The sequence below is a fragment of the Chiloscyllium plagiosum genome, chromosome 32 (assembly GCF_004010195.1).
Source record: "Chiloscyllium plagiosum isolate BGI_BamShark_2017 chromosome 32, ASM401019v2, whole genome shotgun sequence".
Classification (NCBI taxonomy): domain Eukaryota; kingdom Metazoa; phylum Chordata; class Chondrichthyes; order Orectolobiformes; family Hemiscylliidae; genus Chiloscyllium; species Chiloscyllium plagiosum.
The window spans coordinates 25,928,965-25,956,399 of NC_057741.1; the positions used below are offsets into that span (position 1 = coordinate 25,928,965).

Genomic DNA, 27,435 nt, shown 5'->3' on the forward strand with positions numbered 1-27,435 from the left:
GGAACTCTATGCCTCAGAAGGTGATGGAGATAGGATCATTGAAAACTTTTAGGGCAGAAATAGATAGTTTCTTGTTAGGCAAGTGAACCCAACTCATTAGGAAGAGATGGAAATCAAGCCCCACTATTCCCAGCATCATCGCAAAAGTTCAAGATTTTATAAAAGTATGCAAAATTACCCAGCTTGCCAGTTTGTTAGGCTCAGGTTAACAGAAAGCATGGACCAGGATCTGTACTTAACAATCATCACTCTTTCTTCATAAATTCTAACCACAGCAAAACAAATATGAACCATCAACATTTAAAATACTACTAGTTAAAATACTAACCCCGTTATGAAAATCTCCCTAAATACACACGTACAGACAGTGAAGAAAAAAACAAATCACAGGTGTTACAGAGATAGAGAAAGTCTGGGAATTAAGTTCAATGGTTTCTATCCACAGGGTTTGCTGAGGGATCCTTTTGACTAATGAGAACTTGCTGCTTCTTGATCTCTGTCTTCTCCAGGTACTTCCACTTGCAGGAGGAACAGAGCAACTGGCCCACACTTAAAAAATCTCTGACTTGACTAGTAAAAGGCCACAGCAAGTGATGAGGGAAAATAAACTGGCTACATTCAGCCTTGAAGTTTTCCTTTCCTGCAGTGGAAAAGACAGCTCTTCTATTTCAGAGGTCCAAACATTTACACCAACAAGCTGTTCAGCTACCTGGAAGCCAATCACATTGTTGTTGGCTGGCAATCAACATGCACCTTTGTCATCAAAAATACATCACCATTTCACAGACCAAAACACTTAGGACAATGCACCTTCAATTACTTTATCTCTACCAGCAATGTGAATAATCTTTACATTAATAAAAGACTCCATCTGAATAATTTCACATTTTCAGTTTTATACAATTTACTGAAGGCCAATGGATTACGATCAGTGCATTGTTAATTGTTTCTTTGTTAATTTATCGGATATTGTCTCTAAAGTGTTGATAGTAATCACTTTCTTTCATCAATGTAAAAATATTGCTTGTGTCTTTTTTATATAATCTCTCTCAAAAAGACTGATCTTCTCCATAAATGTGGAGCATGGCCAATGTTCTTACATACCAGAAAATTGGGAATGGTTCCCCATAATTTTCCAATTTATGAGGTTGATTAGTAAAATGTCCTGGCTCAGCCTCGGAATATGCCACTTATGGTAATATGTAGCATTTCAATCTATAGGACACCATCAATAAACCTTCAGGAATGCCCCTCAAAATTATGTGCACAGTGTGAATGCCTTTCAAAGGAGCCGGAGTTAGCCAAGGATGAGGACAAACTGTCTGTTCACCAGGAGCAAATGGAACATGGTGGGGAGTGTCTGACTGATGGCAGCAACTCTGTGATGGCTCCAGGAACAGAATTACTGAGCACAGAGACAGAAGAAATAGGCCTGCAATCAAAGGTAGGAGGAGAATTATTTTGGAAGGAATAAATAGATAACAAAACAAAAGAGAAAACCCCAGGGTGTCAGTCAGTATCTGTGGAGATAAATTGATGATCTTTAAGGCAAACTGAAGAAAATAGAAATGTAGTAGATTTTAAGTAGATGTAGGTAGGTTGTGGGATGCACGCTAGGGGAAGGAGGTTACCTTAAGCATCAACTCTGTCCATAGATGCTGTCAGACTTGCTAAGTATTTCCAGTAAATTCTGGTTTTATTTCAGATTTCCAGCATCCATAGTATTTTGTTGTTGCATTAGTGGGAATGTTGGGAGTTCTCCACCCCAGAGGTTTGTAAACACTCTATCATTCACAATATTGTTATGAAGATGTGTGGTTTATACATTAATGTATAATATAATTTGCTGGACACACTGGTTTTGTAACAACAGTAACATTATATTGATGGGTAACAGGCTGTTTGGAAAGATATATTCAGTTCACAATATTTTTGTAGAGATCATATTATCCAGTTATGGAAGGAATAATGCTACTGGATTTTGATCACAGGGTCTGATATCTTTTTATTAATTTCACAACATACTTTATTCATAAAAATATCTTTATGTATATATCGTCACAAATGCAATTCGGTTCTGTACAGTAACATATAAAGGAAACAAATAAATAGAGTTTGACTCTATCCAGACAAACCAAAGGTGTCCCTTACTGCCTTGGGGAGCAACACACTTTTGCCCTCCCTCTTTCTTACTCTAAAAATTATCTCAAAGTGTGTGTCCTAGGAAGTCTGTACACATCTTGTGGAACGTTTCTACAGAACATTTCAGAATCTACCTCACTGTCTCCAGAAAAGGGAATTCGGAGAGCCACAACTGATCCGGGAAGTCAGACCAGTGTGTGCAAGGTATCTTTGGTTGTATTACCAAAAGGGCATGTGGACATACAATGTTAATTTTCAACTTTAGAATGAGTAGAACATTTCCAAACCAAAAAACAACCATACATTGTTCAGCCTTCCTTCCTTCCCTTCCCAGTTAAATATTCTTTGTTGTTGGATCCTTTCGTGGCAGGTTAAGTGAAATCAAAATATTTATTTATTTTTGTTTTTCTTAATTGGACATATTTTTCTAATCAACATATTCATAGATGTTATTTCACACCTCAGGAACAGGTGGGATTTGAATCCGAGCTCCATGTCCAGGATTAGTGACACTACCAGTGTGACATGATATACCCATTTGAGAGCAATGCTTTTGTCCATCACTGTGCCTGCTGACCATGTCCCAAATGCAAGATGTGGGTTATTTAAATGAAGCTAGCAAGAGTTGACCCATGCCTACAATGACAAATCAGAAGGAGAAAAGGGAATCTGTCCACTGAGCTGTTGACTCTGGCAAGAGAAGTACAAAGCTCAAATTTGGCCAAAAAAGAACAAGTATAAAAACATTATTTTAAATCTCCATTGCAAAAATGCAAAGCCACTCATTACTGAAAATCAACCCATCTAGGTTTGATTTCCAGAGCCTTGGGATTCTTGTGGTGCATTGGTCATATACTTACCTTTGAGCCACAAGACCTGGGTTCAACTTCCCCCTGCTCCAGAGGTGTCTGTGCATGTTGATTGAAAATGCCTCATTAGTTCATATATGACAAATGAGCTTTATAGCTAGTGTCAAATCTGCATTCTGTGCAGAGAACCAGCATGATTTGTGGGGCTTTTGTGGAACAGTGGTAGCATTCATACCTCTGAGATAGGAGGCCTAAGTTCCAGTCCCACCTGCGCCAGAAGTGTGTAATAACATCTCTGACCAGGTTCATTAGAAAATTCATTGTAAAGCAAACCATACCCCACCCCACAACAATCTAACTTGAGGAGGCTATTGTGGGGCAGTGGTTGTGTCCATAACTCTTGAACAGAAGATCTTGGTTCACGTCCCACCTGCTCTTGATGTGTGTTATAATGTCATTGAGCAGGTTGATTAGAAATACCTGTAGTCAGAGCCCCATTAAGGCTTGGAACACAACTTCTGGTAGCTCTCAACTGGCAATGACTAAGCCTATTGGAGATGTTGAATGTATTTGTTGGAGAAACTTATTGTGTCCACTTTAAGCATTCATTGTTTGTATTCACTTACTGCAGAAGATCATCCCAAAGATCAATCAAGCTACGCAAGAAAATACAAGACTATGGACAGAGTCAAAGGATTCTGATGAAGGGTAATCAGAATAAGCCACCTTGCCTTCAGTGGTAGCCATCCCAATGCCCTCATGCCTGGAGGCTGCCTTCATTATTCTTGCAGGAAGGGGGAAGTGGGCAGGGATGGGGGAGATGGGCAGCATCTTTGCTCTCACCCTGATTGAGGTTGTTAAGGGCCTAGGTTAGGGTAATGGTTCAGTGGTAAAACAAAAAGGGAAGGCAGTTCCGTTAATGTTGCTGGGCATGGGATCAGTGACTCTATTAGTGTACTGGTAGTGCTCCTATGTCTGGACCAGAAGTGCTTGCTGCCCTGTGCTTCAAGTTGCACCTGCTTCAGAGGTGTGTCATAAAATGTCTCAACAGGTTGATTAAAATATCTTTAGGTCCATGAGTAGGGTTTTTAGCTTCTTCCTTGCCACCTGTATAGTTAGCAAGGACAACATCCATGTTCCTTCAAGCCGCATTGATTGTCTGGTGGTGCAATTTCCATCACTCAGGAACAAGTCCTACCTCATTGGCTGGGAGCTATAGACTCAGCAGCACCATCAGGAGAGGTGGCCACTTCTGGGATTACAAGCAGGGCCAATTCTACATCCCAATGCCAGGATCTATTTAGCAGGGACAAGAGGGAGACCCATGCTGAAGGAAAGGAGGGGAGGAGAGCCTTGATGGAAAGGGTATGGGAGGAAGGATCAGCCAGAGGGTGGGAAGAGATCTTGGAGGAGTTACTGATGTGGATAGGATATCGGTGAAATGGCTGTCATGTACGTCCAACCAATCCTCAACCTGCCTCCCCATCAACTCAATATAACCCTAACCTAGGTCCATAACAGCCACAATCAAGGTGAGAGCAGGGCTACTGCCCATCTCCCCTGCCCCTGCACATCCCCTGTTCCCGCCATTATAATAAAGGCAGTGTCCAGGCATGAGACCATGAAGAAGAGTACCCAAGGAATTTTACAGGTTCCCAAGAGCCCCTGACCTCTCAAATGCTAAGAGTCTGTCTCATATCCCAGTAAGGAACTGAAAACAGTGATGGATAACTCAGATCAAAATTTTGGGGTTCAGTGTTTTGTTTATTTTTGGAATGTAGGCATCAATGACAAACAATATTCACACTGACTTATTTATGGAGGACTGGGGTGACTTATGTGCATGCCCCCCCTTAAATCCTTTTCCGGGTCTGCACACGTACACGTTATTTAAAGGGAGCACCATGTGTGGCCCATAGAGATTTCTGCATGGCCCAAAGTTGAGCAGTTTAGAGGGAACATTGTTGGCAAGGCTGGTACTTGTTTTCTTCCCTTAGCTGTCCCCATAAGGTGGTGAGGGTGGGCTATCTTCACTGGGTCATGAATAGTCTAGAGTCCCATATCAATCACATTTGAAAAGAATGATCAGTTTCTCCTCTCAATGACATTAGTGAGTTACTTATTCTTTTTTATGACAATCTAGTAGTTTCATGGTTACCTTCGTTGAAATTGGTTTTATTCTCAGCTTTTGCAATTGAATTCAAATTCTAATCCAGTAGCCAGTCACCATGTTCTCAATAAATAACATGAATCCTCCTTGTGATCAACTGAAGAGGGTCACTGCGTTCCTGCATCTATGCTTCCCATCAAAGAACTAAAGATATATTCAGAAGGAAACAAAAGTTAAACTTTGTAAATGTTGCAGACTGGCCTAGCTTATTTTGTATAATTCAGAACAGTACTATACATTCATTTCCAAGTATTGTTGCTTTTTTTCACTGTCAGTTTTCCCTCTGGACTGATCATTCGTGGGGATTAGACTCTGTTTGCTTCTCTATATGTTAGTGTTGGTTCATGCAGTGCATTGTGACCAGGATGACCAACTCTTTTATTCACATAAAATAAGGGATACTTTGACTATGGAACCACGGGATTGTGGGTTTGCTGGTTATCATTAACATGGGGTTGGGGTGTGCTTGTGAATAGGCACAGTGGCCTTACAGCACTAGGGACCCAGGTTCGATTCCACCCTCGGGTGACTGTCTGTGTGGAGTTTGCATGTTCTCCCTGTGTCTGGGTGGGTTTCCTCCAGGTACTCCGGTTTCCTCCCATAGTCCAAAAATGTGCAGGTTAGGTGGGTTAGCCATGGGAAATGTAGAATTACAGGGGTAGAGAGGTGGGTCTAAGTAGGATGCGCTTCGGAGGGTCAATGTGGACTCGATGGGCCAAAAGGCCTGTATCCACACTGTAGGGATTCTATGACTATCCTCTCGTAGCCAATGGCCACAATGCGCATAATCATAAAACAAAACAAGAGGCGAACGCTCAGTCTGCAGGTGGCTTTTGGAGAAATCAGTCAAAATAAGGGACAATCCTTTAAAACATGGCTGTGTTGGTCAGCCTCACTCTAACATTATGGCTTTCTGCATTGTCTGGTCTTGCTCCAACCTTTCTGGCTGTTTGTAACACTCATGATTTACTCTATAAAATAACCATTTTCTTGCCCAATTAATGGACTGCATTTGTTTTAATAGATTACAACAGCAAAATGCAGATCTGACAAAAACCCATGGTAACATAAACTTGCAATTTGAAAAATTATTGGAGAAAATAGAAGGTAAATTATAAAGATAATTACAAGTTGCTTAGCTTGTTCTTTATTTCTATTTTCAGTGGCTTAATTTAGTGAATAAAAAGTTCTCTGCAGTAATTCAGCTGTCTACCACTGCATCAACTAACCCTATGGGAAGAAATTTAATATATTATTTATTAATAAAACTAAACTAGATAGGTTCATATGTTTCCACTTATTCAACTAATAGTGAGGTATTTAAAAAAATGATCCTATCTTGCAACATTAGGATATGGTGGTATAAATCAATTGTAATTATAGATTGGCTGTAGACATCGCAGCTTCCAAGGTATCAATCTAAACTCACCTCTTGATATCAATAGTGTGAGTTTAGCAGATCATAATTGCTCAAGGTGTCCTGCTGAGATACTCTGCTCACATAACAACAGTCTTTTAAAGATAAATGCTGAGCTAATTTCACATTTTTAGGTTTTGTGAAGCTTAGTCTAAAGCTGGAGATTGAAAGAAATCAGACAGTTTGCAAACTGAGAATGCAGACAACAGAAATAAAGGTAAGAAACATGTAAATATTATAAAATATTTGCCGTAATTAAATATGGCTGACAAAAGAGACTTGCTATTGATGTTTTCCATCTTGCAGGGCAGAATAACAAGAATAACAAATTGGTTGCTCCCCACTCCTCTCTCTCTCTCTCCTTCCCTCTCTCCTTTCAATAAAACCTTGCTGATAGTATTCATTAGTGGTACAAGCCACAACTGGTCCATTCATATCACCAGCACCTCCCATCCCATGCATGCAGAATATGTGAGAGTTTACTGTACTGTGATTATTTCCTATAGAAAGGCACAAGACAGGAAAACCTTGCTGCACAGGTAACACATTTGAACATAATGTTTGAAGGCAGAAATCATGTTCTTATCAATGTTACTTTATGGTCCTTAGAACCTTGAGGTGTCAAGTGTATGCAACAGAAAATTACTGCTACATCTTCTGAGCAAGAACATTCATCTCAGGCATGACAACCAGTTAAAGGCCAACCAGGTTTGAGGCACATTTGCTCGTAGCAGTTGGTTGCGCTCTCCTCATCTAAATGTAATGCAAACATGTGCTTTATCTTCTGAGGGCTATGGACTTGAAATTTTCTTCAAGGTTAGAGTCATCAGCAAGTCATGCAGGTGGACTCTAAACCCTGTGTAGTCTGAAATGGGCTTTTATCTGGTTAATATCTACATAAATGGAGGTGAGCCCCAATGGCTGGCGTGGTGGGTAGGTGGGATGTTGGATAAAGAGAACCCTCTCTGTGCCATCTTGCTGAACAATCCCAAAAGCCATAACCCCACCTTCAGTGGGCAAACTGAATCTGTGGCAAGATAGCGACATAGAAGTAATTTCACTGGATTATTCATCTTGAAGTTCAGGTAAATGGTCTGGGAATCTGTGATCAAATTCCAACACTGGTGGACTGCCAAGTCAATTCCTGGAGGTAAAGGAATCTGGAATTGTAAACAGGCCTCAGTAAGAATTGTTAAGAAAACTCACCTGGTTTACGAATATATTCTGAAGAATAAAATCTGCCATCTTTACTTGGTCTGGCTGACATGTGACTCCAGACCCACAGCGATGTGGTTGACCCTTAATTTGCCCCTTCAAATGGCCTAGCAAGCCACTCAAGTTCAAAAGACAATAAATGGCCTTGCCAATGACATTAACATCCCAAGATTTAATGTTTTTTAAAAAAAACTATTGAGGAATTTGGACAAGAGGTTGGGATATTTGCCAATCTCCTCACCTACTGCCAGCTCCTGGTTTAAAACAAAAGGCGGAAAAGTGAACCAATGACAGACACAGTGAAACAGAAAGTAAAACATTTGCCACCCTATTTGTGGCAACATTGGCAGCTTGTTGTACTCATTTGGAAAATGGTGGTGGCCTAGCAGCAAAACAAAAGGTTAGAACATGCATCAGTCTGTATTCTCTGCACTGTTCAACAGCTCACAGTCCTGATTATTGGACTGCACCATCTGAGGAACGCATATCAAGCACTCTCTCAAAATGTGGACCATCCTGAGGGCAACTCATCAGCTGATTGGATAAACAGGCTACAATTAATTAAGGTTAGTAAATCTCACTGTAAATCTGTCAGAAACTTATCGTTTTTATACTGTCAATGAGATGAAGCAACCATATCAGTTGTGGATTTACTGTTTGACATTAGTGTGCAGACACTTGGCAGGTCGGTGCAACATTCTTCTGCCTCAGTATTTTTAACTGAAGTGGCAAAAACAATAGTGCCGGTGTTAAAAATTGCAAAGTAACGACATCCAGGCGCATTCTGCCTCAGAGGAACTTTCAATAAACTCTGCGGGTGACCGATGAATGTATCATTACTGTGTGTGAAAGACAGGTTGACTGTGGCAACCTCTTAAAAAGTGGTGAAGGCTAAATTAAGTCATTTATAAAAGCGAATGTGTTAATTAGAAGATGGTTGTCCTCAACTATACAGGGCTGACTTTCTGGGTTGTTTTCTGGATGAAGAGCTTCGTGGACCAGTTAGCAGGACTCAACCTCTTGATTTTTAATTCCTGGCATTCCCCGAACATCTAGCTGCTAGGCCTCAGCACTCGCTGAGCGAGCTCCAGAAAGATACCCATCAAGAAAGAGAAAGCAATAACTGTGCTGCAGAGAGCTGAAATTCTTCAGCATCCCAAATCATTCCAGCGGCGAAGGGTTGGGACACTGAACGAAGAGGCCTAAACAGATTAGACGATGTGCTAGAACCATTGAAATATTACATCACAGCTTCTGTGTCAGGGTCTTTCAAAGATGCCCCAGGGATAAGTCCAGAAATAGGGCCGTATGACCAGAAGGAGCTGAATTAGGCCTTTCGCCTCATTGAGTTTGCTCTGCCATTTGATCATGGCTGATATGTTTCTCAACCCCATTACCTGCCTTCTCCCTGCAACCCATGATCCCTTTACTGATCAAGACCCTATCTACCTCAGTCTTAAATACACTCAATGACTTGGACTCCACAGTCCACTGCAGCAATGAGTTCCACAGATTAATCAACCTCTGGCTGAAGAAATTCTTCGTCATCTCAGTTCTAAGGGATTGTGTCCTCAGATTCTAGTCTCTTTTATCAATGGAAATATCTTCTTCATGTCCACTCCATCCAGGTCTTTCAGCATTCTGTGAATTACAATGAGAGCTCTCTTTATCCTTCTAAGCTCCATCAAGAATAGACATAACATCCTCAACTACTCCTCATACTTTCATCCCCAGGATCATTCTTATAAACCTCATCTGCACCACTTCCAATACCAGTACATCCTTCCTTAGATGTGTTGCACAAAATTGCTTTCAATATTCCAAATGCTGTCTGATCAGAACTTGTACAACCTGATCGCTGCTTTTGTATTCTATTCCTCTTGAAATTAATGCTGACATTGCATTTGCCTTCCTAATTGCCAACTTAACCAGTATGTTAGGTTTAAGAGAGTGCTAAACTAGGACTCCAAAGTCCCTTCGTGCTTCAGAACTCTGAAGATTCTCCCCATTTAGAAAGTAATCTATGCCATATTCTTCCAACAAAGTGCATAACCTCATGCTTTGTCACATTGTATTCCATTTTTGCCCATTCTCCTAGCCTGTCCAATTCTTCTGTAGCCTCTCTGCTTCCTCATCTGTCCCTCCACTTATCTTTATGTCATCTGCAAACATAACAGCAATGCTCTCAGTTCCTTCATCCAGATCATTAATGTATAATGTAATAGCTGAGGTTCTAAAAGTGACCTGTGTGGAACTCCACTAGTCATCCTGAAAAAGACCCCTTTCTCCCCACTCTCTACTTTCTGCCAGTCAGCCAATCCTCCCTCCCACCTTAAACAGGGGTATCCTTAGGGAATGCGTTTGTGATATTGTTTACCAGAATAAGAACACATCTGCAGTCAAGTTGCTGAGTTGTTCTTGCATTTTGTAAGCTCAGCGTCCAAGAATCAGGTTACCTGATAGTTGCTGTTCAGCTCACTAACCCCACTTCAGCTTGAATATGAACACTCACACGTGCCTGATGGAGATAATTAGTGCCAGATGGCAAAAAAATACAGAACTATCATTACAAAATAATTTATATTAAATTATATGAATAAAACTTCATGCTCGTGATTAAATTGTGGAGTTTTTTTATTGAAAATCACTTGTTTGCAGGTGTTTATGAAGTTTGGAAAGGAACATTCTTAATATGGATCCCAACGATCCTACATTAATCCAGTTAATTTAGTCTTTTTTGTTGTCAGTGAGTAATGCATTGATTTCAACTTCAGCTCTTGAAGTTTTCCATTTAACGCTTGTCTGTCTCCCACAAGCCATGATCAAGCATGTTTGTTTAACTCACCTCAGTGGACTGACTTGAAGACAATGGGTGTGGGTTATTCAATGTCACAAACTGGATTGCTTTCTTGATAGGACATTATTGAAAAGTTTAAAATCCAGCAGAAGAAGCTAAAGCTTTTGGAAGAGGAAAACGAGCTGTTGGCACAAAAATCCAGCTGTGAATCATTGCGGAACATGGAAGCAAAAGTAACTGCATTACAGAAGGACATTCTAAAGGTGCGTGAACAATTTAAACTAGGAACTGAAACTTCAGAACAATGCATGGTCAAAGCAATTGTTCATTGTATTTGCAGAGGACTTGGGCCATGATTTGACTTATTATCTCTAAAATTGCAGCAAAACAATTTTTGGTAACCAGAAAGGAAATTAGAAAAAGCAAGTTATACACAAAATAATTATGACTTCATCAGCATCTGGAACAGAAAAGACAGATTAACCTTTTAGGTGGGGGTCAGCTGGTATTTCATCTGTCTTCTCACCTAATTCTCAATATTCACTTCATTGCATTTTCATTTTCCTTTAAGTAATGTTTTGATTTGCACGTGATTAATCATTTGTGATTGAATAACAGGAAAAAGTCTTCTATCAACGTAAAGTAACAGACAATTACTTCCCTCTTTACTTCACAAAAATTGTTCTAAACTCAAGGCAAGAGTCTTAACAGCTCAAAAGGCAGTCCATTTCCTATGGACAGAGTTGCATGCCCACTGCCAAGACAGGTCTGGAAACAGGTGGGAAGGGAGCAAATAACTGTGTGGGAAAGTAAAGGGTGACACTCCTCTTCCTATTCTCGCCCAATGATGTTTGGAGCTGGAAGCCTTCCTGATCCAACCTCAAATTAAAGACCTTAAGTAGGCAACTAAGGGTCTCTCCCTACAGCAGACTTATCACACAAGGAGCCCAAGAAATAAAAACTGTTGGGTTTGCTCTTTGGGGTCCCAAGGATGGTGGAGAACATGTCCCATTCAAAAGCACTCAGTTTGACCAAGAATTAGTTTGAGGGAAGGGGCTGTTGTTAACCATTGAGAGCACAATCCCTATCCCATTGAACCTCACCTGGATGACACAGGTATGAATCTTTCTGACCAAAGAGGAAACGGGAGCTGGTGCATCAGTCATCCATCAAAATTATTCACAAAAGACCAAACCCCAGAATATTTGCAGACTACTTTCTCCCTTGCAAAGGCCAGCCATTTCCAAGTGGATTACTTTGATAAAATTAATAAATATTGTTAAATAATAATGTTGATTGAACAAAGCATGATAGAAGTATGCACTCTGCTGTGCGCTCTCATCATTAGTTCTAGTGTTTCAGTTACAGATGCAATCAGTACTAGTTATTTCTAAGCAACCAGCATAGATGGGTTATGACACATCTCTGTGTCAGGTGGGACTTGATCTTCTGGCCCAGAGGTGAGGACATTAGCACTGTGGCACACCATCGTTACTGTTATTCACAAATATGTTCTCATCTTTCCCCAGACAATGCCAGCTCCTCTTGATTACAATTGGAGCATGTCCATGCTCTATTGACATAGCATTAGTGACCTGTGGCCTGGTTCCCTGAGTGATCCTGGGCTTGGGTGGGTGAATTACTGGCAGCAGCCACTGCCGCAAATGGCATTACTTATAATCGCTGAGTGACAGGAACACCTCAACTCTCACCCCTCATCTCCCTCAACGCACATGGTCCTGAATTCTAGAGAGGGCTCACATTGTCCAGTGGTGGGCCTTATAAAAGGAGGTGAGACAAGGGTCTCCCTTGCAATCCAGGTGGCAGGCGAGACCCTGATGCCACCATTGATGACCACCTTATACGTGCAATCTGAGTTTGTTTTTTTCATAATCTATTTAACCAGTTATCAGAAATTCTTTAAAAACTGAAAGAACTGCAGATGTTGTAAATTAGAAACAAAAACAGAAATTGTTGGAAAAGCTCAGATTTGGGACGGCACAGTGGCTCAGTGGTTAGCACCGGTGTCTCACATTGCCAGGCTCCCAGGTTCAATTTCAGCCTTGGGTGACTGTCTGTGTGGAGTTTGCACATTCTCCCTGTGTCTGCGTGGGTTTCGTCCGGGTGCTCCAGTTTCCTCTCACAGTCCAAAGATGTGCAGGTCAGGTAAATTAGCCATGGTAAATTTCCCATAACGTTCGATACATGAGTCAGAGGGAAATGGATCTGGGTGGGTTACTCTTCGGAGGGTCGGTGTGGACTTGTTGGGCCAAAGGGCCTGTTTCCACACTGTAGGTAATCTAATCTACCAGCCATGTATATAATAATTACCAAAGTTTCAATGGTGTTATACAACAGACAGAATAGGGCTACCTATATAACTATAGGTTGGATCTAATATTTCCCAATTACAAAACAGACTATCCTCATTCTATTATATTGCGTAATATATTAAAGCAATGTTGTCTTCTTGAATTTCTTTTCAATAGCCTCATAGTGTGCCTTTGACAATAAACAAAGCCAGTAATTACAGTGTTGTAACTGGCACAGGGAACAGTGTTCAAATTAATTTACATAGGCATGAAATAAGTTTATATATAATCACAAGGTATGAAACCTACATGGAATGTTCGAAAGAATGTGCCAGCATTAATCAGAGTCACTAATACATCCAGTTGGTAATTCTGGAAAATTGCCTTTACCCATAAAATAGTGAGAATCTAGAATTTAGAACTACCACATGGAATGTTTGAGCCAAGTAGCATTGATGCATTTAAAGGGAAGCTAGATACACAAATGAGAGCAATAGGATGAGATGGCATAGAGTGGGAGGGGGAAATCACACAGCTCACACTGGTATAGAAATGTTGGGCCGAAAGGTCTGTTTTGGTGGCATAGACGTGACGCAAATGTAATCTTTTGAAACAATGGCCTCCAATAGGAACAGGGAAGGAAACTTCTGGAATATATCAACAGAAGGTGCTGCTGGGGTGAATATCAGATTGGCAGTTAGCAACTGTTTGAGAGCTGGCAAAGCTACCAAATACTAAATCGCAGACTTATCAGGGCGGACAGAAAGTCAACAGCACAGAATGATAACCAATGCCTTCACCTTGTATGTGTCTCAGGGACAGCTAGTAAACAGTGGGAATTTGTCCCAATTAGACAAGGTGTAGACATAGGTCAGCAAAACACACTCTAATAGCCAGGAGCAAAATAAAGTTTAGTGATAGAACTTTTCATTTATTTAGCATTTCTTCGCATTAATATTAAGCAAAATGCTGTATGTTAGTAAAAGAACACAACCCCCTTTACCCAAAGATTCCCAACTCTCCATGGAGGTTCAGATAGTTGCTGCGTGGGATGTTCAAAAAGGATATTCTGTGTGAACAGAGTCCACACAGTGCTCAAACTGTGTGTCTATGTCTTTCTGAAAATTTGAACTACATTAGCTTTCAGTAACTGTACCAGTTTAACGCATGCACATTATTTGCCCTGCATCTTACCTGCCAAACCCCTTTTACTGTGATGCTTTTCTTAAGACTTTTTTTTATAATTCATTTGTGGGGCATCGTTGGCTCGGCCAGCATTTATTGCCCATCCCGAGTTGCCCTTGAGAAGGTGGTGTTGAGCTAACTTCTTGAACTGTTGCAGTCCACCCATTGTCGGTTGATCACAATGTCATTGGGGAGGGAATTCCAGGATTTTGACCCAGCAACAATGAAGGAACGGCGATATATTTCCAAATCACGATAGTGTGTGGCTTGGAGAGGAACTTGAAGGTGGTGGTGTTCCCAAAAATCTGCTGCCCTTGTCCTTGTGGATGGAAGTGATCGTAGATTTGGAAGATGCTCTCTGAGGATCTTTGGTGAATGAGGCAAACAATTTCTTCCTGTGCCAGACTTTCTGCACAACTACTTTGGCAGCTTCATTTTGGCAGTATGGAGCTCTCTCCAGACGTTATCGATACTTTTTAACTGCATGGGCACTATTTACTCTAAGCAACAGCTAGAGAGCCCTACATTGCCTCCTGTGAGGAAAACCCAAGTAGTGAGTGGTGAGTTGTGGGTTTGACCCACAATCAGCGACCCAGGAATATCTCCCCACCACCCACTGCCCTCCTACTCCATGTCCTGCTGTACACTCAGAATGGGGAATGGGTGGGAGGTATGAGTGTTGCTCAGAATCAGTGAGGACCCCAAGCCACAGTGGAGTGAGATCAGGCTGTGACTCCCACAGCTGGGAGCTCCCAAGCAAGTTCAACAGAATATCCTTTTTGAACATCCCACGCAGCAACTATCTGAACCCCCAATGTTTGAACACCAGCAATGGTGGGTTGAAGCCTTTGAAATGGGCGTTCATCACCTCTGCCTTAAAAAGACATTATTTTTCACCTTATATATTTTTAACCTTTCATGTGAGCTATTGCATTGTCTGATGCTTTCTGTAAGTTACTGCAAGCTTTTAAATACTGCAGCAGAGTACTAATCCCTATTGCTTCAAAATGATAAATTCCCAAACAGAGGCTTTCTTAAAACTAGAAACTAATAATGATAGCTATTTTCCAAAGCATTAACTTTCCTCGCAAAGCTCACCTTTATGTTAAATTTCTATATTATGATGGGACAGGCATTGTAATTCTCTGTTACTCTTCTTTGGTACATTCTTGGAAACCTCTTCCAAAGCTTATTAAAGTTTTGAATATCAGAAATTTGCTCAACAATCCAGTATCCAAAAATTATATTTGATTACTTACAGTGTGGAAACAGGCCCTTCGGCCCAACAAGTCCACACCGACCCGCCGAAGCGTAACCCACCCAGATCCCTTCACCTAAGGCTACGGGCAATTTAGCATGGCCAATTCACCTAACCTGTACATTTTTTGGATTGTGGGAGGAAACCCATGCAGACAAGGGGAGAATGTGCAAACTCCACACAGAGAGTTGCCTGAGGCGGGAATTGAACCCAGGTCTCTGGTGCTGTGAGGCAGCAGTGCTAACCACTGTGCCACCGTGCTGCCCACAAATAATGCACTGGGGAACTATCAAGAACCAGGTGCATGAAGCTCAATGTGCCTACAAGCAGGATTTTCAGCATTTCTAATGTCCTATTTTCTCTGAGTAACAGATGTCCTTTTTGTGAGTTCTAACAGCTTGTTTCATTAGTTGACAGCTTTAGATACGCAGACAAGACTGCAGCAGGATCACCACAAAATTCTTTTGACAGGTTGGAATAATTCAGTATGATTATTGCTTTTCATTCATGTTTTGTGTCAATTTGAGAACTGATTGAATTTCAGCTTGTTAACTTTATAAAGCTAACAATGTGTTGTGATGCACAGATGAAGCAGCCTTGGGCTTGCATTCGAAAACAATGGGAAGGCTCCCTGGTTGTGAGAAACAGGCAACATTACAGAAACAGGGAGAACAAGCAGAAACTGAAGACGACCTGAGAAGGCTTTATCCATTTGCTGCAAAGACAATGGCTATTGAAGATGTGTAATAAGCTATCCATCAGATGCTACCTTTGCCAATACTTTACCTTAATTGCTATCTCAAGGAATTATGCAGAGTCCATATATTTTTCAAACTCAACATTATATTGTGAACACTAAGGAGGAATTGGTTAGTACACTGCCATTTCTCTTTAGAAATTTGGGTTAATCCAGGACACAACAAAAGTTTACAGTCAGCTGAGTGTGAAAAGCATTTGCTTAAAATCAGTTAAAATAGTCTTAATTAGTGGGTAAAAATCACAACCCAAAACCAAAGGAACTCTGCTCACATTGAATAATCATATTTAGGTAAAGCTATAGAAATATGACAGGGCCAAATAGGGTCACTCTTGTAAAGTAGACTTCAAGACCTGTTGTTAACTGGAGGGCATTTATAACTGTCCTGGAATATCTAATGCTAATTGCATTCATCTTGCCTATTGAGTAAGCTGACCAAAACAGAATCATCGTTCCTAACGACCATGACTCCACAGCTAAATGTCAAGCCATTGTTTCCAAGACTGTCACCAATGATCTTACCTCTTCCAAAGATCTTCCTCCATGGCTTTCAACCTCACAGTCCCTCAACACCAAATGGCTCACTTCTACCTCCTTCCCAACATCTATAATATCCACAAACAAGATGCCCTGGTAAGCCTCTTGTTTCAAAGAACTGATTTGTTCCTATCTCAACTCTAGATTATTTCCCTTTGTCCACTATCTGCCTCTTTACATTTGTGACTCCTCCGACACCCTCTGTTACATTAAGTTTTCAGTTCCTGGCCCAGTCATTTAATGTGCAACATAAATGTCCAATTCCACTACAGCCCCAGACCTTAAATGAAGACCCAAGCGGCCCTCAACATCTCCCTATTACCCTACCCTTTCCCTGGCTTAAGCTGCCTTCCCATTGAACAATGTCTTCTTTGACTGTACACACCTGCTTCAAAATTACTTGTGTATCTCCAGAAAGCACATGGGCCCTAGACATACCTGAATTTCCTTGGTTTGTGTGGAACAATTGTTGTTCTAGTCCTACTCAGGCGAAGAAGGGAGATAAACAACAGGGCTATCAGACTCGAAGAGATTGTAGAGATAACAATGGGCCATGCCATGGAGAGATTTGACAATAAAGTTTAAAATTTTAAAATATGGGAGCTGGTGTAGGTCAGCAGGGGCAGGTGTGACGGGAGAATGGGACATCGCATGAGTTCAGACACAAGCATTAGAGTTTTGGATGGCATTGGGTTTGTGGAGAATGAGAGAGGCTAGTGAAGAATAATGGGAGTTGTCAAGTCTAGTGGTTTAAAAAAAAGCGATGATAAAATTTTCAACAGCAGGGGCAGAGTTGACCAGTGTTATGGAGGTGGAAATAGATCATTATCGTGGTGGTGCAGATACGTGTTTGGAAATTTACCTCAGGGTCAAAAATGTCACACAGGCTCCAAACAGTCTGGTGTACCTTGATACAATGAATTAGTGAATAGTCAAAAGTATTTTGGATGGATAGTAAGTGAATGATAAGGGATTATCAACGTCAAATTGTCATAAGAGGAGAGAATAAAATAAGTTTCTTTACAGAGATAAAAATTGAATGGAATGTTTAATCACAAGGAATGGTTCAGACAGACTCCATTTTGCAATTTTGAAAGAACAATTGGTTGGATATTTGATTATGGAATGGCAATGCTTTTGGATTGCTACAGTAAAGGGCCATTGCAGACATGATGGATCAAGTTGCTAACAATGTTCTGTGATTCACAGGTAAGGCAGCCTAGGGTTTGTGATGTAAAAATTGGGAAGACCCCAGTCTGTGGGAAAATGGACAACATTAGAGGAAAATATGGGGGAAAAAAAACTGCAAAAGCTGCCATGAAGTTGAAAAGGTTTTATCAATCTCGTGTTGTCAGAATGATGATTGGAGTCAAACAGTCATCAATAAGATGCAACATTTGCCAATACTGCTATGTCAGCATGGTGGGTCAATGGTTAGCACTGTTACCTCACAATGCCAGGGACATGGGATCAAGTCAGCATAGTGTGACTGTCTGTGTGGAGTTTGCACATTCTCCGCGTGTCTGTGTGGGTTTCCTCCCACAGTCCAAAGATGTGCTGTTTAGGTTGTGTTAAACTGTCCATGGTTTCCATGGATGTGCAGGCTAGTTGTATTAGCCATGGGGTTATGGGGATAGGGTTGGGGTTGAGTTTGGGTGGGATTCTTTCTGGAGGATTGGTGTGGACTCGATGGGCTGAATGGCCTCTTTCCACACTATGGAGATTCCATGACTTTTCCATCTCAGATTTGAGGAGAAAGTGAGGTCTGCAGATGCTGGAGATCAGAGCTGAAAATGTGTTGCTGGAAAAGCGCAGCAGGTCAGGCAGCATCCAGGGAACAGGAGAATCGACGTTTTGGGCATAAGCCCTTCTTCAGGAATCTCAGATTTGAACTGAGTGATTTGAGGAATCTTAATCTTCCTCCCCTTCACCCAGCGTTATGGAGGTCCATTATCAGAACTATATTACTATCCTGCAAAGATGAACTAACATAGCCTAACTGATGATGGAAAATGAGACTTTACCCATCCGTTATTTACCGGGCAATGATATTGATGTATGCAGAACATTCAAAGTGAATAGAAAGATACATAAGTGATAATGACTAAGAAAGCTCTTTCTACTATTTAAAAATGCACATTAAACTCAGTGCCAGTGACTTGGGTATACAAAGGCAGTGAAGACATTCTTGGATCTCCTTTGGGATTGCCATAGAGATGGTCAATTTTATAAAGCTGCAACCAACTGATTCAGTTCCGTTCTCTGCATGAGAGCGCTTAATGCTCAAATACAATGTTTGTGAGCATTTTGTATATTCAAGCTTCAAATTGCAAATTTTTGTCGCATCTCAGTCCACTCATGACTTTACCATTATTGTAAGTATCACTTGAAGGAGTCTAGCAACACTCAGTATCAGGAGGAGAGGGAAGAAAGGCAATGTAGCCATTGTTACAATGTGCTTTCCCGCTGCTATCCAAACACAGAAACCAGAAACCCTCCAGGCTTGAAAATGTTCTTGAAGCCTTCTTAAAGAGTGTAATTTTCCCAATGGCAAATCCTTCTCTATAATTATTCAATTTGAGTGGGCTGGGTACTGGTTCAAAGGACCACACACATTTGTTCAGGATCATGTGACAGGAGGCTTAGGAATGCCTGTTACCCTTTCAGAAACGGAATGTCCCAGAGTAGGGCAGAGGAGGTAAATTGACCATGCAGGTCACTTCTCCCAATTCCGTTTTCTTGCATTTGAAACGAAACATTCCTCACCCATGTTAGAGTTCAATGTAAGGCTAACAGCCAGCAATACTTGAAGGTGGGTGTGAGAAGGAGATGGGTGCAATTTAACACTGGATATGGAGTGTCTTGTGACCTACTTCAAACATGCACTTGGTGCAGTTCAGCATTCATCAGTGCAACAAAGTGTGTATAAATGTTCATTAAGATTTGGGAAATACTTAATTTCAGGGCTACCCCTGGAACTGGAAGGATTGAGCAATGATCCAGACACAATGCGTCCATTATGCTGCAACATGAAAAGTATTATGCTGTTTCTACACTTTATTCCACTTGCCACGCCTTGGGAAGCTTGGAAGTATTTTGTTAATTTGACTTAAGTCCAGCATTTTGTTTTTCACTATATCCTTGTGATCATGTTTCTACGGTGTACATTGTTTTGCAAAAGTAAATAAAAGAGAATTTGAATAAAATGTAATCTATTTCTGCTTTGTGTTTGGTCTGATGAGTGCAAGGCAAACATCTTCAGTGTCATGTCTCTCTCTTCAGCAGTATTTTGAATTAAGTTCATAAATCATAGAAATAAAAGGTGGGGTCAGTAAAAAGGACCATTGGTGTTGTCAGCCTGTCATAAAAAGCAGGGGAAAGTGAGGACAGCCGATGCTGGAGATCAGAGTCGAGAGTGCAGTGCTGAAAAAGCACAGCTGGTCAGGCAGCATTCGAGCAGCAGGAGAATTGACATTTTGGGCATAAGCCCTTTGTCAGAAAAACCAAACCTGTTCAGTATTGGGGAAATCCAGTATTGCTCCCAAGTTTTAATTCAGAGGATAAAACTCACACCTAGAAATAGAGTAACAATTTATGTAACAGAAGCTAGAAATTCATGCCATAAATGTTTAGAATAGAACACACTAATGCCAGGTTTGGTGCTAATAAGGACTAACTCTAAACTAGCAGGGCTGTAATACTTTATGCAGCAAAGTGAAACATTCTACACTGAGATGTTTAGAACAATGCAGAGATCAGCTTGCAAGAGGATGTTACTCAAAACACTAGCTTTTTCAATTTCAATTTATGTTCTTGAATCATATTCATCAATTGTCTGTGAGGACTGGACATAGGAGCTGAAACCAAGCTGCATAGCCCAGGGGATGGAGAAAACACCAGGAAAGATGGCCTGTCAAAATTTCTCGTGGAATATCATTCAATAGGAAATAAATTTCGCACAATCAGGACTCAATTCCATTTTAAGGTATTGAAATCAACTATGACAATAAAATCCATGTGAGCTCCAGTTTTTCCTAAATGTCTTGCAACCAATCACATATCATTGCAGGTAAAGGGGGAATAAGTTCATATTTGACTGTAACCTCAGTTGTAACTTTTTCTTACAAGTCTTAGCTAAGACCACTCGGTGAATAGCCAAGGTCTTTTTCCCAGGGTAGGGAAGTCCAAAACTAGAAGGTACGTGTTTAAGGTGAGAAGGGAAAGATATAAAAGAGACCTAAGGGGCAACGTTTTTAACAGAAGGTGGTGTGTGTATGGAATGAGCTGCAAGAGAAAGTGTTAGAGGCTGGTATAATTACATTTAAAAGTCATCTGAATAGAAAGGGTTTAGAGCGATAAGGGCCAAGTGCTGGCAAATGGGACTACATTAGTTGAGGATATCTGATTGGCATGGACAAGTTGGAGCCATGTTGTATAAATTAACTAATTGCCTCATTCTGTGAAAATCAATGAAAAATTAAGTTTCCTCAGACTTCTCTGACTTATCTCTCCATTGCCCTAGCATCTGGAAAAACTGCTTTGACATTTATGGCCTCTTCCTCAGATTCTGTGTCTTCTTGCTCATTAGCGGAAGATTGCAGCTCCTGCCAAAAGATCAAAAGCAATGCACAACATACCACAAATAGCCAAGGCATCCTATGTGGTGTGCATAGATTGCTCTCCCTGAGCAGCCCAGCAGCAGAATCGCATTTTAATGAAACCAATGCACTGCTCAATAACAGCCCTGGTAACACTCCTCTGTGGGTCTCTGGGCATGCTGGACTGGTGTCATGAGGCAATGTCTTCAGTGGATATCGCTTGTCATCCTAGATCCAACCTTGCACTTGTGCAGGGACCTTAAATAACTTTGGGAGCTGTGAGTGCTAAAGAATGCATGAGTCATGAGAGCTCAGGAATTGTGCAGACACCTGCATTGTACATTTTCTATAATTGCAGATGACTTAAATGTTTATAGAACCGAATCTCTTGTGATGCAAAAAAAGCAGCTGGCTGTTCCCGGAGAGCTCTGATGTCCTAATCGAAAGATGAGATGCTGTTCCTCAAGCTTGGATTGAATATCAATAGAACAGAGCAGCGGGGAAAGGGACAAAGAGGTCATCATGAAAGCACAGTGGAGAATTAACATTTACATGAGACAGGTTACAACATTTTGAGCTCAACACTGAGTTCAACAACTGTAAACGATCTACTCATTTTGTTTTATTTTTATTCGCATGGTTCTGTCTTAACTTTGTTTTCAAGTTGCTGCCTTCAGACATGACTGTCCATGACTCTGCCATTCCTACCTACTCTGGACAAAGCTTTCCTCTCTTTACTATAGGTGTTACCCCTCCCTTTATCCCAAGGAATCTTTTATCATTTCATCCCTACCACCCTCTACCCTTTCCTTTTTCTCTTCCTCCCACTCCTCCTACTTTTGCTGGCTCAAAGCATTTCATATTTCCACAATCCTTCAATTCCCAAGACCTGAAATAATAAGTCTCCCTTTCTCTCTCTCTCTCCTCCTTTCTCTCTACCCATCTCCACCACCGCAACCCCTCACCGCCCCCCACCCCACTTCCACAAATGCTATCATTGCTGCTAAGTACTTCCAGTATCTTGTGATATCATTTTGGATTTCTGGAACCCAGAGTCTTTAGCTTTAGTTCCACTGAAATCAGTATCATTTATAACATGACTCAATGAGTAAAAACAATTAAACAATATGGAAAGCTTTGGTTACATTATACATCTGACCCTCACCAGTGAGAGAGCTGCAAGAATTAATCCCAAGAACCATGATGTCAAACAGTAAATATACTGTGCTGTCAGAAGTTGCCATATATTGCATATTACCATGGACATGAATTCCCAGCTCGGCGAACACAGCCACAACAACGAGCACCCGAGCTACAAATCTTCTCACAAACTATGAATTCTCAAAGGCTAGAAGTGGAGATAGAGAGTCTACTTAACAGCCTACACCAATTGTTTTGCCTTGCAGTTAGTTAGAATAATCAGTTCGCTGCAAAGAGAACTGCAGGGATATCCTTGACTGTTTCACAGTTTTAGCCTGTGCTTCTACAGATACACTGATTGCAGTCATTTTCACTTAGTGCGATAAAATAGGTGACAGTAAATTGGCAGCTGACTGAATTGGATGAAAATGAATCAGAAAAATTGAAAGCATGCTGCCGAGTTGCTATCACTTGCTCTGCACCATCACACGAACAAAATTACACTCATTGAATCCCCGTTACAGGCTGCAGCCAATGAGACCAGGAATACTGCAATCAATACAGATGTTCGCTTATAGAATACTTTGAACTTTTTTGAGTTTGAGTTTGATTTACTGTTGTCACATGTACCGAGATGTAGACAGTGAAAAGTGTTGTTTTGCATGCTATATAGGCGGATCAGACCATACAAAGTGCATCAGGGTAGCAGAACAGAATGCAGAGAGAGATATCAACATTAACATTTGAGAGATCCATCCAAAAGTCTGATAGCGCCCAGAAGAAGCTGTTCTTGAATCTGTTTGTGCATGTATTCTAACTTATATATCTTCTGCCCGATGGAAGCGAGTATAACTGGGATAGAAGGGTCTTTGGTTCCTTTCCTGAGGCAGCTGGAAGTATAGATGGAGTCAATGAATGGAAGGCTGGTTTGCGTGATGAGCTGGGCTGCGCTCATGACTCTCTGTAGATTCTTGCAGTCTTGGGAAAAGCAGTTGCCAAACCACGCTGTGATTGGATGCTTTCTATGGTGCATCTATAAAAACTGATATGAGTCTTTGTGGACATGCTGAACTTCCTCAGCCTCCTGAGGAAATAGAGACATTGTGCTTTCCTGACCGTCAAGTGAGCGTTGGTGGACCAGGACAGATTGTTGGTGATCATCACTCCCAGGAACTAGATGCTCTCAACCATCTCCACCATTGATACCGACAGGACCGTGCCCTCCAATCCACTTCCTGAAGTCAATGACCTGCTTCTTCATTTTGCTGATGTTGATGGAGAGATTGTTGTCTTTACACCATGCCACAAAATATTCAATCTCTTTCCTGTATTCTGCGTCGCTGTTGTAAATGGAGTTGGAGTGGAATTTGGCCACACAGTGGTGATTGCATAAGGAGCATAGTAGGGGGCTGAGTATGCAGCCTTTTGGGGCACTGGTGTGGAGGATTATGGAGAAGAATGTGTTGTCACTGATTGTGGTCTATGGGTCAGGAAGTCGAGGATCAAGTTTCAGAGAGGGGAGCCAAGACCTAGGTCTCAGAGTTTAGAGATGAATTTGTTTAGAATTATGGTGTTGAAGATGGAGTTGTAGTCAATAAGTCAGAGGTGATGTAGGTATTGTTATTATTTAGATGCGCCAAGGATGAGTGTAGGGCCAGGGAAATGGCGTCTGCTGTGGACCTGTTGCGCCGGTAGGTGAATTGCAAAGGATCAATTTGGTAGGCTTGAGCTGATGTGAGCCATTATGTTTTAAAGATATAAATGGCTAAAATTAACCTATATGAAAAATCATAGAATGAATAATAAATATGAAATTTAGCAAATAGAAACAAAAGTGTCTTTTATTCATTGAGTGGATATGGACTTGGCTGTTGGTGGGCCATTATTTATTGCCCATCCCTAATTGCCTTAGAGAGTTGGTGGTGAGTTCCTTTCTTGAACTGCAGTCTATATGATGTGCATGGACCCATGTGCCATTAGGGAGGGAGTTCCAAGATTAAGAAACCGTCACATGGTTCCAAGTCAGCTAGGTGAGTGGCTTGAAGGTGAACTTGCATGGTGCTCCCATATATCTGAACCGGACTTGTCCTGAATGAGAAATGTGTCACTGTTCCTTCACTGTCACTGGGTGAAATATCCAGAATTCTACATCTAATAGGACAATGGGAAAACTTTTATTATAATGATTTCACCAGTACAAGAGAGCAGTAGAACCTCAAAGGCAATTAGAGACAGGCAATAAATGTTGGTCCTATCAGCAATATTCATGTTACATGAAAGAATAAAAACAATGCGTTGTTACACAAGAGGGCAAATCCGTCAATGATTGAAAAACAGGTGATTAACAATGATGGCTGTAAGAATGGAAGATTCGCTTAGGCTTCCTGTGGCATGGTGGCAGTGTCCCTACGTCTGAGTCAGGACACCCAGGTTCAGGTCCCAACTTTTCCAGAAGTGTTTAATAACATCTTGAACAGGATGGTTGATTAAAAAAGGAGGATTTGGTCGAACTTGCAGACCACATGGAACAAAATGCTCGTAAGATAAACCTATAGCTGTGCTCAGCATCAAATGTAATTAATTTTTATAAGGACAGTGAGCTGGATGAGATGCTACACATTGCAAAGTATGGAAGGGAGATTAATATGGATTTTTTATAGAGGAGACTATAGCACTGCAAATTATACATGGTAACTTCGAGAGAATGGGGTGAGTGTCTCTATTTCTTCCATACATCTAGATCTTATTATTAACTTTTTGGCTACATCATAAAAGGAAACTTCTCAATCTATGAATACTATCCAAATTGGAAATGTTCCCAACAAGCTTTATTCTTTAATTTGTAATGTGTTTTTTTTGTTCTTCTGCTGGCAGACATTTCAATGTAAATTTTCCCAGTGGCATTCACCTCTTTCCATTATCACCATTAATTACCCACTTACCCTTGCTAAATGCCCAATTACAGTTTCTCAGTTTTGCAGTATTTTATTAAGTGGAGTTGATATATAGAAAAGATTGCCTGGGGAGGTCGAGGAGGTGGCTGGCATAAGCAAATTCTTGTTCAATTGATTAATTTTGGTACAATCATAGCATAAGACCAATGTACTGGAAGTAATATCGTGGTGAATCTTGCGTAACATGTCACCTACTTAATTGCTTAATCGGATGGTTTTAAATCTTTATCTGTTCCAGGATGCATTAAGTAAAATAAAGCCATCGTACAGTGAGTTCAGCTTTAAGTGGGCAAGTTGCAATTCATAATTTTAAAATATTGAAGGTTGTGATCTTATGCTCAAAACCCATGGAGCTGATGTGCGTTGGGCCCTAATAATGTGGGCCATCAGGTGCTAAGGCAAGCTATGCAATCACTTACTTGGCACTGCGATGGGAATGTGCCTCTTCACCAGGGATTACACTTACCAAGGCCCCAGACAAAATTTATAAATAAGACATCGTATTCACATAACGTAATCTGGATGTGGAAGGCACTGCTGTAGCTGAGAACCCACATAAAACAAATATTGCATGGTTGCCTCATTCATCTATATTTCAGCTCTTCATAGAGGAGTCCAGTTCCAGTGATTTATTGCAGGTTGATCCTGGCATTTCACTGCTTATTTCATCATATCCTTGGGTTTCCACATTGTGCTATCCACACTCTCTTAGAGGTGGTCACCATTTGTAAGGTGTGAGCCAGTAGATTTCTGATTGAGCACTGCATCAGTTAAATTGATAACCAATCTGATGGACGTGTTACTTTCATTTAAGGAATGATGGGATCAGAACAAACAATGCAGGCTAGCTTAGATTTCCAAATATATTGCAAACTTAGTGTGGAGCCGCAGGAGATAGGACAGATATTAAACAAATATTTTGCCTCAGTATTTACTGTGGAAAAGGACATGGAAGATATAGAATGTAGGGAAATAGACGGTGATATCTTGAAAAATGCCCATATTGCGGAGGAGAAAGTGCTGGATATCTTGAAACACATAAAAGTAGATAAATCCCGAAGACCTGATCAGGTGTACCCTAGAACTCTGTGGGAAGCTAGGGAAGTGATTGCTGGGACTCTTACTGAGATATTTATATCATTGATAGTCACAGGTGAGGTGCCGGAAGACTGGAGGTTGGCTAACGTGGTGCCACTGTTTTAGAAAAGTGGTAAGGTCAAGCCAGGGAACTATAGACCAGTGAGCCTGACCTCGGTGGTGAGCAAATTGTTGGAGGGAACCCTGAGGGACAGGATGTACATGTGTTTGGAAAGGCAAGGACTGATTAGGGATAATCAACATGGCTTTATGCATGGGAAATCACGTCTCACAAACTTGATTGAGTTTTTTGAAGAAGTAACAAAGAGGATTGATGAGGCAGAGCGGTAGATGTGATCTATATGGACTTCAGCAAGGCGTTCAACAAGGTTCCCCATGGGAGAGAGGCGAGCAAGTTTAGATATAGTGGAATACAGGGAGAACTAGCCATTTGGATACTGAACTGACTCAAAGGTAGAAGACAGAGGGTGGTGGTGGAGGGTTGTTTTTCAGACTGGACGTCTGTGACCAGTGGAGTGCCACAAGGATCGGAGCTGTGTCCACTACTTTTCATCATTTATATAAATGATTTGGATGTGAGCATAAGAGATAGAGTTAGTAAATTTGCTGATAACACCAAAATTGGAGATGTAGTGGACAGCGAAGAAGGTTACCTCAGATTACAATGGGATCTTGATCAGATGGGCCAATGGGCTGAGAAGTGACAGGTAACGTTTAATTTAGATAAATGTGAGGTGATGCATTTTGGGAAACCAAACCTTAGTTTGCTTAATTAAACACTTAATGGTAAGATCTTAGGGAGTGTTGCTGAACAAAGAGACCTTGAAGTGCAGGTTCATAGCTCCTTGAAAGTGGAGTCGCAGATAGATAACATAATGAAGAAGGCATTTGGTATGCTTCCAGAGTTGGGAGGTCATGTTGTGGCTCTACAGGACATTGGTTAGGCCACTGTTGGAATATTGCATGCAATTCTGGTCTCCTTCCTATCAGAAAGATGTTGTGAAACTTGAAAGGGTTCAGAAAAGATTTACAAGGATGTTGCCAGG

General features: G+C 41.0%; 1 protein-coding gene across 3 annotated transcripts in view; it reads left to right on the forward strand.

Moving 5' to 3' along the window:
- LOC122539437 overlaps positions 1-19,805 on the forward strand; it is a 74,460-nt gene extending 54,655 nt beyond the window's left edge. Inside the window, exons 9-17 of one of the 3 annotated variants that reach the window (XM_043674276.1) lie at positions 1,207-1,444; positions 3,583-3,659; positions 6,146-6,228; positions 6,673-6,755; positions 7,148-7,246; positions 8,197-8,319; positions 10,670-10,813; positions 15,716-15,776; positions 15,892-19,805. In XM_043674276.1, coding sequence (XP_043530211.1) covers positions 1,207-1,444; positions 3,583-3,659; positions 6,146-6,228; positions 6,673-6,755; positions 7,148-7,246; positions 8,197-8,319; positions 10,670-10,813; positions 15,716-15,776; positions 15,892-16,052 — 1,069 coding nt within the window. In that variant the 3' untranslated portion in view covers positions 16,053-19,805. The remainder of the gene's footprint in view (positions 1-1,206; positions 1,445-3,582; positions 3,660-6,145; positions 6,229-6,672; positions 6,756-7,147; positions 7,247-8,196; positions 8,320-10,669; positions 10,814-15,715; positions 15,777-15,891) is intronic. The other 2 variants (XM_043674277.1, XM_043674278.1) reach the window with 2 other exon arrangements.
- Positions 19,806-27,435: the final 7,630 nt, after the last annotated feature.